This window comes from Rhineura floridana, chromosome 3, assembly GCF_030035675.1.
Source record: "Rhineura floridana isolate rRhiFlo1 chromosome 3, rRhiFlo1.hap2, whole genome shotgun sequence".
Lineage (NCBI taxonomy): Eukaryota > Metazoa > Chordata > Lepidosauria > Squamata > Rhineuridae > Rhineura > Rhineura floridana.
The window spans coordinates 217,772,147-217,787,530 of record NC_084482.1 but is presented as its reverse complement, the minus strand read 5'-3'; the positions used below and the strand labels follow the sequence as shown (position 1 = coordinate 217,787,530).

At 47.2% G+C, this 15,384-nt stretch overlaps 1 protein-coding gene across 2 annotated transcripts in view; it reads right to left on the bottom strand.

The window, feature by feature from the left end:
• Positions 1-2,883: 2,883 nt before the first annotated feature.
• Positions 2,884-15,384, bottom strand: part of LOC133381650 (alpha-2-macroglobulin-like) — a 93,876-nt gene continuing 81,375 nt past the window's right edge. For both annotated transcript variants that reach the window (XM_061620994.1, XM_061620995.1), the window contains exons 33-36: positions 14,497-14,565; positions 4,021-4,123; positions 3,693-3,734; positions 2,884-3,289 (exon numbers count right to left, since the gene is read on the bottom strand). In XM_061620994.1, the coding sequence (XP_061476978.1) occupies positions 3,276-3,289; positions 3,693-3,734; positions 4,021-4,123; positions 14,497-14,565 (228 nt within the window). In that variant the 3' untranslated portion in view covers positions 2,884-3,275. The remainder of the gene's footprint in view (positions 3,290-3,692; positions 3,735-4,020; positions 4,124-14,496; positions 14,566-15,384) is intronic.

The following is a 15,384-nucleotide window of genomic DNA, read 5'->3' as shown; positions in this document are numbered from 1 at the left end:
TGTATTCCAGAAGGAGGATAGAGTTAGGGTCCTCCAGCTGGCTAGGCTGGCCTACCTTTACCTGTGATCTTCTCTACCTAACTTCTTTCCATTGTAAACTGCTATACTCAGGGAAGCTGACCTGCCCCTCCTTCCTTTGTCTGTCTGAGGAGAGAGGAGACATCTTGGGCTCTTTGCTCTCTCTCCTGAGCCATGAGGGCAAGACCCACGTCTGGGCATTGCACCTCCAACTTACTTGGTTAGTTAGAACCAGGTATGCCTTTCCTCTACTGTGTATTTCTATAAATAAAATAGCTTTTCTTATTTTACTGAGTCTTAAGTCTCAGTGATCTAAATGCAGGGTAAAAGCCTGCTTTCTTAGGTAAATACACACACCGGAACACACACAGCTCAGACCACTGAGGATCTCTGCATATATACATATTTCCATAAGAAGAAATTGTCAGAATAATGGAATAAAGTGCAGTGTGAAAGCAGCCTGAGAAATGTTGGCCACTTTCCTCAAGTGTGGAGGCTAATTTTAGGAACAACGTACTCACTTTTATTTATAGAAGGTAGCACACCTTTGACTCCCTTGTTGGCCAATGGTCCAACTGCTTCCCTAAGCCAGTTTCCTGCTACTATTAACGATTTTGCTCTTGTTAGGCTTTATGGTTTTAGCTACATAAATGTTTCTAAAATTTTTGTTTTCATCCATTATTGTCTGCTTGCATTTATTTAGCTGAAGTTTGTGTTCCTTTTGTTTTCTTCACTTGGACAAGGCTTCCATTTTTTGAAGGAAGCCTTTTTGCCTCTAAGAGCTTTTTTGACTTTGCTTATTAACCATGCAGGCATCTTCTTGGCCCCGTGGTACCTTTCTTGGCTTGTGGTATACACTCCAGCTGAACGTCACTTATTGTGATTTTGAGCAACTCTCAAGCATTTCACAGAGATTTAATTCTCTTCAGTTTGCCTCTCAACTTCCTTTTTACCAATTCTGCTCATTTTTGGGAAGTTGCTATTTTGAAGTTGAAGGTGACCATATTGGACTTCCCGGCAATTTAGGTTTGTCTCCATTTTTCATTTTCCTAAACTTAAGTTCAGTTCTCCACATTTCCACATCATTTTGCACTTAAAAAAGTCTGTGTTAAAATTCATCAGCGTTTTAGTGTGAATTTCTCCCAACATACACATTTTTGCAAGGGAATTTTCTGTAATGTAATACAGTCTTGTGTGTTATTTACACGTTATGCCAGTCTGTGCTGGAATTGCTTTTAAAGATGTTTTTAAACCTATTGTTTTATTTTAAAAAATGTATTTTTAAGATCTTTTATTTTAATATATGTTAAAGTCTTTTGTTTTTAGGATGTTTTAGAGTGCTTTTAGTGTTCTTGTTTGCTATCTTAGACTCCTTCTGGGAGGAAGGACAGGATATAAATAAAATTAAAATATTCATTATTATACACAAGCATGTGGCCCCTGGAAGGTTGCCCAGATGGGAATGCGGCCCTTGGGTGGAAAAGGTTTCCTACCTAGCTAGACTTGAGTATGGGAGAGCCACTGTGTTATAAGGTTGCAGGGGAAAAACAGCAGGTAGAGGAGGTATTCCGCTCGGTCCCACCTCCTCTCGGTCCCACCAGTCAAAACAGCTAGGCTGGTGCGGACCAGAGAGCGGGCGTTCTCGATTGTGGCCCCCACCCTCTGGAACTCTCTCCCTTACGACCTTCGACATGCCTCCTTCCTGTCGAATTTTCGCCAAGCTTTAAAGACCTGGCTATTCAGGCAGGCCTATAGGAACTTGGGGGTGGAGTAATAATTTTGATGTTTTAATTTATGTTTTGATGTTGGATAAATTGATGATTGTGTTTCGATTATACTGTATTTTAATTATTGTTGTGAGTCGCCTAGAGTGTCTGTTAATTCGGACAGATAGGCGACCAAGGAATAAAATTTTATTATTATTACTATTCAGGATGCACCTGCCACCGTCTTCACCTGGAGTAAGGATGGGGGAGAAACTGGATTCAGTTCACATATAAATCCAAATCTATCAAATCCGCACATTCCAAACCAATATGAGAACTGAAACTCAGCCACCTTTCGAAATTCACTCTTATCTAAATTTTGCAGTGCTGTTCTCTGGCTAACCAATGTTTACAAAAATGAAAATATTAGGGGGAAACGTGCACGGAAATGAATATTTTCATGAAAGCGTCATGCAAAAATGGATCCTGTTACAAGAAATTGTTTGCAAAAATGTGCACATCAGTCAAAACTGAGTACAAAAAAATGTTTATTAGGAGAAGTTCACATTCAGACGCTGAAGAATTTTCATGAGGTTTTAAAAACAGTCATAAATTGCTGCCAAAGTGTGGAGAACTGAATTTAAGATGGGGGAAATGAGAAGCTTGAGAGAGCTTGAATTGACAGATCCTTCCATCCCTAATTTGAAGTTACTTTTCTCTCCCTCTCTCTCTGTCTGTGTATATGTATACACACAAATACACACTAGGGGCTGTGCCCCTGCTCTCTTAACTTGCCAACCCCACTTACCCCCACCAACCTACATTGCCACCTCCCCCTTCCCTTTGCAAACATCAAAGTCCTGCACCCTCCCTTTGTTTCTGCCTGCCTCTGTCTCGATCCTCCTCCTTCAGTGGCTCAGCAGGTCTCCGAAGGCTGTTGTCATGCTGTAGTTTGCAGCAGCGCCACCTGTTGGCAGCCATGCAAACTGGAGCTGCGTGATGACTTAGAATTTTATGTATATAGGGAGATATACACACACAGACACCCCACTGTTCAGCAGCAACCCACATTCTAAAAGAGATGGGTTTTAGTTAAGTCCTACTTCTGTGCTGGACTTTGCCCGGAAGAAAAGATCAGACAAAACAGCTGGAAAAGAAATGGAGATATTCTTTTTCTTTATTTTATCCAGGAGAGGAAAATAGTAGCAGATGTACAGAAGGATCTCAAAATGAGCAAATGGTGAGTTCTTAGGGTGTGATTTTTTTTCTTTTTTTTACAGACTTCCCCCACCTGTTCATTCTCTTCTTCCAGCACTTCTCAGCTTGTTATTCTGGCTATTACCAGAGCAGGCTGAGTCTGGGGGGCTTATCAAGCAGTGGAATAAGCAAGCAAAGTGGAGCAGATTTGTTCTTAGATTGTGTCTGGAGAGATACTTCTCTTCGGTCTTGTGTTGTTGTCATGGCTGTTGTGTCCACCCGTGGCAGCTGGTGAAAGGAAGGTGCCAGCAGGGTCTGCCAGGGGGAGATGGGCTTCATTCTTCATGCATCCCTCTATGAAGTTTCAGCTGTGGGGGAGGAAAGAGTATAAGATTCTCCTTCAGTCAAGCATTTGCCCACAGGGGGCCCAATAGGTTTGGGGGCCCAAGGCAGGAGATCCAGATGGTAGCCCCCATCCCCACCACCTAAGCTGGAGAAGGGGCAGTTTGCTGCCCCTTTCATGCTCTTCCCCACCAAATCTGTCAGCCCAGATGAGGCACCTTATGCTACCCTCCCCTCCATTCGGCTGATGCAGCTGTCTGTTTCAGAGGCTGTAGTGCACGGCTGCAAACCGCATCCTGCTTGTGCTCCTCCCAAAGGCATTTGCTTGGAAGTGGAAGGAAGCTGCATGCCAGCCTAGAGGGACTTCTGATTTCAAACCAATTCACATTTTGGGGATCTGGCGAGAGGCCATTTCCGTTCATACTCTACCTTTGCTGCAAGGGGCTCTGTACTCTGCACGAGCGTATTCATCTGGAAATACAAAGCAACAGGGAAAAACCATCAGGCCAGACTCTGCCTCCCCCAGCTCCCTGCTTCCATGCCAACTGCCCTCAGCCCTTGTTCTGCTGTAGACTTGTTTTTTAAGGGTTGGTTTTAGAACACTTGTAAGCACTACTTTTGTATGGTGGCTTTTACATATTTTTGGAAGCTCCTTTTGCAAGTTAACTAAGAAGTGGGAGGAGATGATGATGATAATGATAATAACAAAAATAAAAACAATAAAAGCTGAGCCTTTAGTGCCAGACCCCTTTCTTACTTGGTAGGTAGTAATCGTAGACTTCCCCCCAGGAAGGCTTCAGATGCTGGACACGGATGTCCTGCTCCACCGTGAAGAAGAGGCTCTGGGTCACATTGGTCACCTGTGGACAAGCAGGAGGGGATCATCATTTGAGATGTGACTCAGCAGCAAGTATGCACCATCGTCACACACCCAGCAAACCAAGACCTCGCTAGAGAGGCGCCACCGGGCAGACAGCTTCAAGTCTTGTGGGAAATTAAGCCCAGAGTGAGAGACTGTGTAGAACTCCTCCTTCTGCAATTGCCTTTACACGAAGGCGGTGATGTTGATGCTCTGGACCTGCGTGCACACCATGCATTCAAAGTACATGACTTCCCCCCCCAAAGAATCCTGGTGGCTATGGCTTACCCCTCACAGAACTACCGTTCCCAGCACAAACTACAGTTCCTGGGATTCTTTAATGTGCTCCTATTTCCCTCAGAGAGCTACAATTCCCAGAGTTCTCTGGGAAGAGGGACTGACTGTTCAACCACTTGGGGAATTGTAGCTCTGTGAGGGGGATAGTGGTCTCCTAACAACTCTCAGCACCCTTCACAAACTACACTTCCCAGGATTCTTTTGGGGAGAGTCATGACTGCTAAAAGTGGTGTAAGACTGTGTGATATACACGGTGTGGATGTGACGCTGGACTGACAAAGGAAGACAACAAAGGGGAGAAAAACTGGAACGCTTCCCTCCTAGAGGGACGATGAGGTGAAAAATAGGGAAAAAATTGAAATGGACTGCCTTCAAGTCAATCCTGACTTATGGCGACCCTATGAATAAGGTTTTCATGGTAAACGGTGTTAAGGATAATTGTGATCTTCTGCTTTCTTTATCGTACTACAGTTCACCTAGGCCAACATTAACTTGGGCTTTATGGGAAATAGAACCAAAGTGGCCTTTACTTGACTTTTGATATAAAATGTCGGTTTATTTCCTGGTGACCTGACCCTTACCTACATTCCAGTGGCTCGCATAATAAAAGCCGGTTTAAGCTGGAAACTTCCCTGCTATGCATCTCTTTATCACAAACATGTAACCTCGCTTATTGTTGCAAATGTGCCTTACACAAAAATGTCAAATACTGTTTTCTATGCCCCTCATATCCTTGACTTATCCTACTCCTTTGATATGCAAGCACAGCAATATCATGACTGCTTCTAGTTTATAGGGGGCGCCCGGTTGCAACTGGACCTCCCCTCCATAGTTGTCTTTGTCTATCCCTGCATAGTGCTTATCTCAAGGACATGTGAAATAGGCAGACATGAAGTCTGGAAGATAGTTTTGATGTTTCCAATTGTGCCCCTTTCCTGTACCCCTTTACCCCCTTTGATATGCTCCTGAAACTGTAATTATGGACAACTGCTTCTTTTGTTATTATGACGTGAACCCGATATTGTAAACCTCGGGGTAAACCTATATAATCTCTGACTTCCAAATAAACGGGGTTCCCATGCTCTCAGGCTTTGGCGTGTAAGTATTGGGTCCCCTTTGCAAAGGCTTTTTCGTGTGGTACTTGGTCTCTGACAGTGGGTTCATTTGCACCCAGCTCCGCACTCTTCCCGGGTGTAATAAGAGAGTTGGGGAGACAGGGCGGCTTGCGTGTTGGGTTTGGACCTAACAATTGGGGGCTCGTCCGGGATCCCTTGTGCGGACCCCCTTTTTGCCATTGCACCCCTTTATTTGATAGCAGGCGCCACGAGAGAATTTTCTCGGCTATCAATAAAGTGGGCGGCTTTGACATTTTGGGGATAAAGCGCAGCTGAGGAAAAAACCCGCTGACAGACGCCATGGGAAATAAAGGGAGCGTACCGGTAAAGGACAGCCCCTTGGGAATTATGTGCATGCTGTGGCAAGAAGAAGAATTGCCGGTTAGAAGAAGAGGCCTGAAAAAGAAAAAAATGATAGAGCTCTGTGAGGAGGAGTGGCCGCGGATGACTGCAGTGTCGGCACCGGGTGAACGGTGGCCGAGGGGTGGGTCCTTTGAAACTGCTCCGTTGCTGGGAGTGCGGAGGCGGATTGGGGATACCCACCCGGATCAATTGGAATTTTGGCTCCTATGGAAAATAGGGTCGCAAAAATGGGATAGTCTTACTTTGATGGCAGTTAGAACTTTGTCCATTGAGGAACCCCCTCCTCAGTATTTTAACGATGACACATCTTTTAAAAGAACGGTCCTTACCCGTTCTATAATACCTTCTGCTCCAGATCCGCCACCAGCTCCCGGAGGCGGGTATCCCAATCTGGAGGAGAAGGGTTTTTCAACTATCTCAGAACAAGAGACAGATGAAAAAGGGAAAGAGAAGGGGGCCTCAGGGGGTGTGGACACGCGCCAGCGAAACAAGGATAAGAAAAGGAAAGAGGCTGAGGCGTTGGAGATGCCTCTTGTTATACATGATCAACCGTACGTGGATGGCCGCGGGGGCATCCAGCGTACAGAGGTAGTGGAGTTGAAAAGTTGGCTAGAATGGGATTTGAAGGAGTGGAGCACCATGGCTGGGACCTTTGGGGAACAGCCAAGAAAAATTAGAGAACTGTTAGCCAGACTGTTTGAAAGCCACAATCCGACATACTCGGATGTGGAGCATTTGCTAAGAAGAGTTCTGACAGGTGAAGAACGTAGTAGATTGTGGACGTTGGAGACTGCTTGGGCCGCGGAGGCGGCGATAAACAGGGCTTGGCCGGAACGAGCTCAGACGGCTGCAGCCTGGGCAGCGGGAGACTGGACGCAGCCTCGCCGCGCTCAGTTGCAGACCGATAGGGATAGGATTTTAAGGCACTTAGAGCGAATGTCACAGAAACCCCCCAACCAAGCTAAATTTATGGCTATTAAACAAGAGGCCGGTGAACCTCCCAGGAAATTCTGGTCGCGCTTGCTAGAGGGAGCACGCAGTTATACTAATCTGGACCCCGAAAACGTGCTGGACCACCCGACCTTAATTGCTAATTTCGTCCACCAAGCGCAACCAGCGGTGAGGGATTTCTTTTTGAATTTTAGACCTGGATGGGGGGGGGAGGCTGTGACTGTGATTTTGGAAGTAGCGGACTTTGTTTGGGATAAGGATAAGGAGAAAACAAGGAAAAAGGAAAAGAAAGAGGACTTTGAAATGTTGGCTCTTGCGATAAGAGGCCAGCCACCAAATAGAGGGTTTCGAGGTAGGGGTAGAGGCTTTCCGAGAGGGCTGAGAGCCGGAATGCAGAGAGGAAGGGGACAAATGAGGAATTCTTGGCAAGGAGATAGAGCTTGCTTCCAGTGTGGCGAATACACTCATTTCAAGAAGGACTGTCCGTGGAGGACAGGGGATTTGCAACAAAACACTAACAACCCCTTTTATCCAGATTTTGTAGGTACAGATGCAAACGCAGGGTTTCCACCCCCGCCTCCGCCTGTCGCCGCTCAGCAAACACCGGCTTCATGGGACCAGTACGGAGGGCGGCAAATACCGCAGCAAAATCAACAATGACTACCCATTGAGAGGGAGGGACTGGGAACAGGGTTAATGAATCTCATGTCTCTGGCAGGTCTTTTTCTCTCTCTCTCTCTTCCAACTCAGGAACCCAGGCTTTCCTTGGACATCCAGGGACAAGCGGTGACCTTTTTAGTAGACACTGGAGCCACATATTCTTTGTTAAATGTTATTTCTGAAACTTGGTTAAGTAGAGAAGTAAAAATGACAATGGGAGTAGACGGAAACCCCACACCCATGTGCGTCACATTACCATTGCAAGTGAAATACAATGATAAGATGTTTAACCATGTCTTTCTCTATTCTGCTTCATGCCCTATTTCTTTGATGGGCCGCGATATGTTGTGTAAACTGGAGGCTACCTTAACCTGCACCCCTGAGGGGGTGGGTTTACTGATGAGTGTTTTGGGGGTACCAGAAGGGAATACAATTAAACACAAACATCTAGGCTACCGCCTACCAGAGGACCTTGCCGACTTGCCGCCGGATCTATGGGGCACAGAGGATACGGATGTAGGGCTGTTGCGGTCAGTGAGTCCCGTCCGGATACAGGTAAAACCGTTCCTCCCTCCACCAAATGTTGCTCAGTACCCCTTGTCTTTAGAAGCCCGAGAAGGAATACGCCCTATAATCGAAGGGTTCATTGCCAAGGGAGTCATCCGGCCACAGCGAACCCCCTGCAACACGCCCATTCTACCAATAAAGAAACCACCAAAGAAACCGGGAGATCCCGTCAGATGGAGATTTTGCCAAGACTTAAGGGCAGTAAATAGGTATGTGGTTCCTTTGCACACTGTTGTTCCGGACCCAGTAACAATCATTAGTCAGATTCCGTGGGACGCTAAGTGGTTCACCGTCATTGATTTAAAAAATGCCTTTTTTAGCATTCCTCTTCACCCAGATTCGCAGCATCTGTTCGGGTTCGAATGGGACCAACGCTCTTTTGTGTGGACAAGAATCCCACAGGGATACTGTGATAGTCCCGGGGTGTTTAGCCAATGTTTGAGGGATGACCTCGAAGGGTTCACCCCAAAAAGAGGCTCTGTGCTGGTGCTGTACGTTGATGACATCCTGATTGCTAACGGACACCAGGGGGCGCTGCGAGAAGACGGTAAGGCCTTTTTACTATATTTACACTCAAGGGGTCATAAAATAGACCCGAAGAAAATTCAGTGGCTGTCAGAAAAAGTGAAATACTTGGGGTTCATTTTAACACCAGAGGGACGGCAAATGGATCCAGGGCGTGTTACTACCATACAGAATTGCCCACTTCCTAAAACAAAGAGACAGTTAAGAGGGTTCCTGGGCTTGATCGGGTTTTGCAGACCATGGCTGCCGTCTTGCGGCGAGCTGAGCAAACCGCTACATGCGCTCACTGCAGGCAAAGCTCCAGATCAGATACAATGGAGCCGGGACAATGAAAAGGCATTTGAACTATTGAAACAGAGTGTGGCTACATCAATGTCTCTGAAACCACCGAATTACAATAAACCCTTTCATTTGTTCGTCCACGAGAGGTCGGGGGTGGCTAGCGGGGTTCTGACCCAGATGTATGGCCCCAGCCACTTCCCAGTGGCATTTTACTCACAACAGATTGACAATGTAGCCCGCGGAACCCCTACTTGCACCCGCACACTGACCGCGGCGGCCCTGCTTTTGACCAAAGTAAAAGGGCTGACCCTGGGACACTCCACCACTGTTTGGACTTCGCATGCATTGTCCGCCTTGTTGCGCAAAGGTACCACGCAAGTGTTTTCAGCCCAGAGACAGCAACAACTGGAGGCGGAACTGTTGGAGGACCCCAATGTGCGGTTTGAACGTTGCGGACCACTGAACCCGGCTACTCTCTTGCCTGAGCTACCCCCACCCCTCCCAGATCATGATTGCGTGGAAGTCTTGCAATCCACCCTGCAGATCAGGCCAGATCTGTCTGATGAACCGCTACCGGAATCAGATGTCATTCTCTTCACGGACGGCAGTTCCTATTACCAGAATGGGGTGAGATACACGGGTTTTGCAATAACGACACAATGGGAGGTGGTGGAGGCAGCAGCACTCCCGGGACGATGGGGTGCACAAGCAGCAGAGATCTATGCTCTGGCTAGAGCATGCCAGATATCGACAGGAAAAAAGGTAACCATCTTCACGGACAGCAGGTATGCTTTTGGGGTTATACATTGCCACATTCACTTATGGAAATACCGAGGGTTTACAACTGCAGGGGGCAAACCAATACAACACCTGGAGCTTGTGCAGAAATTATTACAGACTATACTTGAGCCCTCACAGTTAGCAGTAGTACATTGCAAGGCACATACTAAGGAACAGGACCCTGTGACGTTGGGAAACGCACTGGCAGACCTAACCGCACGCCAAGCGGCATTGCTCCCAATAAGCATGCCGACATTAGCCTTAGCAACCACTGCTTTTCTCCCCCCGGTATCTGTTTCAATACCCTCACAGGAGCTGAAGAAATGGACAGAGCTGGGAGCGATCCAGAAGCAACAACTTTGGGTTATGCCTGATGGTCGAGCCTGCTTACCCAGAGCAGTATATCACACAGCGGCCAAGTGGTTTCATGATCACGGAGGCCATTATGGCACACACGCGCTGGTAGACTCCATTACACGCTTCTGGTACGCCCCTGGAATTCAACCAGTGTGTGGAGCAATAGTGAAAGCATGCCACATTTGTCAAGCGAATGGGCCAGCCCTACCGAATAGGGCTCCGCAAGGGGGTAGACCAGTACCAGCCGCACCTTTTCAGAATGTACAAATTGACTTTGTTGATCTCCCAAAAGCAGAAGGGAAGAAACATCTCCTAGTTATGGTATGCCCTCTGACAGCATGGATAGAGGCTTTTCCGACCACAAACGCCACCGCTACAACAGTAGCAAAATTACTGTTGAAAGAGATCATACCGCGGTTTGGAGTCCCAGAGATAATCGACTCGGACCGCGGCACACATTTTACCGGACAGATTCTGACCAAGATAGAAGAAGGTTTGGGAATCAAGCATTTATTCCACACAGTTTACCATCCGCAGTCATCCGGAGCCACGGAAAGACAGAACAGGGAAATTAAAACGGCATTGGCTAAGTATACTCAGGAAACGGGTTTAAGGTGGCCTCAGGTACTTCCCCTCGTCCTTTTTCACTTACGAACTCGCCCAACCCAAGCCCTTGGGCTTTCCCCATATGAGCTAATGTATGGCAGACCTCCCACAAAAGGGGGGACCCTGCCAAATGTGGATGTTTCCCTATTGGGGGGGGATCACATAACTGTATCCCAGTATCTCTCTTTACAGAACCGGCTCCGTGAATTGTGGAAAATCGCAGGGTCCACTAAAACAGTGCCACTTGAGGAGCAAGTGCACCCATACGTTCCAGGGGATTTTGTCTGGGCAAAGAAATTCGTAAGAGACGACTCTTTGCAGCCGAGATATACCGGACCACATCAAGTGCTTTTAACTACACAAGCCGCTGTTTTCTTGGAAGGACGGAAATCGTGGATACACCATTCCCACGTGAAGCCTGCTGTGGTAACGGCGCCTCCTCCTCCCCAGGTTCCGAAACTACGTTTGCAGAGGAACGAGGATACAGGACAGTGGCAAACAACTCAATTTCCCTTCCAGGACGCAGAAATTGAGTAAGAAATGTTCCAGCAGAAAGAACAGCTGTGGGTTTTCATATGGGCCGTTGGTGCATTGTTTCACCCAGCCTGGCTCATATGTTGCCCGCCCGATGTGAAAATTTGCAGCGAAAAAGACTATACCTATTTGAAAGACTTTGGGCGAACCATACCTAATACACGAGACTGTCCGGACCCTTTCTTATACGCTGTGCAGGGCATTGAAGATGGAACAGTGAAGGCCGACATTGCTGGACGTTTGTGTCACAAAGCGGCCGTTGTATTGCAACATAACTACACAGGCAACTGGGTAACACAATGCACCCGGGTGGAAATTGAGTGGCCCATCAGACTAGCACTTCGGTGCAGGCAATACCGCCCCATGCCTAATCATGGCTGCCCCTTGAATTTAGATGTAAATACCATCAGAACAGAGTATAATATGATTACTTTTCAGGTGCAGAACAACAAGGTCCAATCCAAGTCAACGGTAAGACCAAAGTTTTGTGTAGGCATAGGTATGCCATCCTGTTATGCTTGGTTAACAGACAGGTTAAATGCTCAAAAGTCCGGAAGCGTTCAGGCAACCTCAGCCCCTCCCAAAGAGAAAAAGATGGGTGGGTTCAAACAAAGAAACACCAAAATAGGCGATGGGTGGGATGGTAATACCTTTGTAGCATTAATGGAAGAAACAGCCCCAAAAAAGGGCGCCTGTTATGTATGCGCACACACACCACCGCATGGACAAGCCGGAGTCCCCTTAACAGGGGCCCCTTTGCCGTTGAAAGAGTATCTCTCCTTTGCCTCACATTCTAGCTCACAGGAATTAGAGGGAGGGTTGGTTCTAAGCGGACCCATCGCCAAATCCATCTGTGTAAGCAGTGGCAGCCAACCAACAGGGGGAATGCAGTGCGACGGTTTGATTTATTCAACACACCCGGGCAATTGGACCTTCATAAATGGAACGCGTAGGGTGGAAGGCCTGACCTGGCTGTCCATCTGGCAACTTTTGTTGCAGTTGACTTTTGCAGATCACCACTTAGTGCCTTTCCTTACGGATTTAGTGGATCATCAAACCCCAGCTGGACTCTGGTGGCTTTGTGGACACTCAGCGGTAAGGAAATTGCCAATTTCGGGTTCTTGGACCTGCACGTTGGGAAGGGTGGTCCCAGGGCTACGGGTTTCCCCCACTTTGCCCACCCTGCGCCGCCGTAACAAAAGAAGCGCAGGAGAGGCAGTACTGAGAGGTTTTTTTCCCATGTACGGAGCAGCCAAGACTTACCAAGAGCTCATAGAATTGTCTCAAGCCTTTGAGCGTTTTATGAATGACTCGGCCATTTCATTTGCAGACCTTACAAATGAACAAGGCCAAATTAGAACCGTAGTCCTGCAAAATCGGCTCGCCCTGGACTTTTTATTGAGCTCTCACGGGGGGGTCTGTTCGCTGATAGGGAGCGAATGTTGTACTCACATCACAGATAGTAAGGCCGATGTAATTAAACATATTAATGATATTGGAAATATTTACCAAGAGGTGGAACGCATTGGGAATTATTCTTTGTTCTCAGGATTCTCTGATTGGTTTTCTGCATGGCCCGACTGGCATAAAATCTTACTGTACATAGGCATGGTGATTGCCCTGTTAATAACAGTGTGTTGTTGTTTACAATGCATCCCCAATCTGGTACAGTTGGGTTCAACCTGTGTGAACAAATTAACTTTGGCCTATTCTCAAAAGGCACAACCAACTTATGTGGAAATGGCGCTGAGACCGATCTGGCAGCCCAAGTAAGAGAATGCAGCTGCCTGAGAGACTAGTCAGTCTCTCAGGGCTGAAAGGGGGGAATTGTTAAGGATAATTGTGATCTTCTGCTTTCTTTATCGTACTACAGTTCACCTAGGCCAACATTAACTTGGGCTTTATGGGAAATAGAACCAAAGTGGCCTTTACTTGACTTTTGATATAAAATGTCGGTTTATTTCCTGGTGACCTGACCCTTACCTACATTCCAGTGGCTCGCATAATAAAAGCCGGTTTAAGCTGGAAACTTCCCTGCTATGCATCTCTTTATCACAAACATGTAACCTCGCTTATTGTTGCAAATGTGCCTTACACAAAAATGTCAAATACTGTTTTCTATGCCCCTCATATCCTTGACTTATCCTACTCCTTTGATATGCAAGCACAGCAATATCATGACTGCTTCTAGTTTATAGGGGGCGCCCGGTTGCAACTGGACCTCCCCTCCATAGTTGTCTTTGTCTATCCCTGCATAGTGCTTATCTCAAGGACATGTGAAATAGGCAGACATGAAGTCTGGAAGATAGTTTTGATGTTTCCAATTGTGCCCCTTTCCTGTACCCCTTTACCCCCTTTGATATGCTCCTGAAACTGTAATTATGGACAACTGCTTCTTTTGTTATTATGACGTGAACCCGATATTGTAAACCTCGGGGTAAACCTATATAATCTCTGACTTCCAAATAAACGGGGTTCCCATGCTCTCAGGCTTTGGCGTGTAAGTATTGGGTCCCCTTTGCAAAGGCTTTTTCGTGTGGTACTTGGTCTCTGACAGTGGGTTCATTTGCACCCAGCTCCGCACTCTTCCCGGGTGTAATAAGAGAGTTGGGGAGACAGGGCGGCTTGCGTGTTGGGTTTGGACCTAACAACGGTATTCAGAGGGGGTTTACCATTGCCTCCCTCTGAGGCTGAGAGGCAGTGACACCCAGTCAGCTTCATGGCTGTGTGGGGATTCGAACTCTGGTCTCCCAGGTTGTAGTCCAACACTCTACTGCTATGCCACACTGACTGGGAGGTTAAAAACAGTATTTGTCTCTTGCACACAGCAAAGGAGGCGACAGAGACGGGAGAAGTGAAGTTCTGTCCTTGAGTTGTGCAGCGCCCATTCTGACGGGGGGGGAGAGCAGAGAAGAAAGTTTGGACTGCCATTTTGTTTTAAAATTATATGTTGTTATCGCATTTACATCTTGCCTTTCCTCCAAGGAGCTCATACATGCTTCTTCCCCTCACCACTTTATCCTCACATCAACCCTATGAGGTAGGTTAGGCTCAGAGGCAGTGATTGGCTTGGCCAGTGAGCTTCATGGCCAGGTGGGGATTTGAACTCTGGCCTTCCAGAGGTCACAGTCCAATACTTTCGCCACTACACCACATTGGCAGTGAGAGGGGACCATCCAGGACAGCTCAACTCATCACTGCCACATGAAGCACACTTCTGTTGCCCAGGCTCCAGTGAAATGCAGGGAGAGGATGGGCACTCTTCTCATCAAGTCTATTTGCGTTCCTAAAGGAACGATTCTCTCACCCTCACTCCTCTGCCCTCCTCTTCACTCACCTGCTCCAAATACACCACGACACGACTCATGCTCACTTCTGTCCTCTTGACCTGATTTTGACTTTCCAGCTGGAGGGGACAAAATGGAGAGAGAATTATGATTACTGCTACGACAACTACAATGACGATGATGACGATGGCTACTACTACTACCACTACTTCAGTTTCTTACCCACCCTTCACCATAAAGTCACAGGACGAGTTGCAACAATGTAAAATACAGTACAATAGGGCCCTGCTTTCCGGTGTTCCGCTTCCCAGTGTTCCGCTGATGCGGCGGCTTTCAGTTAGGGGAAATTCCCCATTTTAAAGCCGATTTTGCTGTTTTTCGGCATATTCGCGACATTTTCGCATGACACGACCCATTATAGTCAATGGGTTCTGCTTTATGGTGATTTCCACTTTATGGCGGGGCCCTGGTCCCTAACCCGCCATATAAGCGGGGTCTTACTGTATTTAAAAATTATAGGCTCAAGCATAGGGTGAGTCCCGTAAGCACAGGGTTGTATTCAACATAGCACTAAGTCCCTAGTGCCAACAGTGCAAGAATTTCTCCTTGCGCAATGGAATGTCTCCCCCCGTCCTCTCCTTGCGCAACCCCTAAATCTATTTGGGGTTTCCCCCAATACTCTGGAGCAGATATGGGGGTGGCATGAGGCAGGGGGAGGAAAGTCCAGTTGCACTAGTAATCCTTGCACTGGTGCAATTATTTTGTTGAATGCTGCCCATATATCTCAGGCTAGGGTAAAGAACCCACAGTATGCAATTAAAACTGCAAAATTAACATGCCAGATGCACCTCTGTGGGGAGGGAGTTCCACCACTTAGGGGGTGCCGCAAAGGATGCCCTCTCTTGGACCACCAACACCCCCAAACTTCTGAGGTTGGA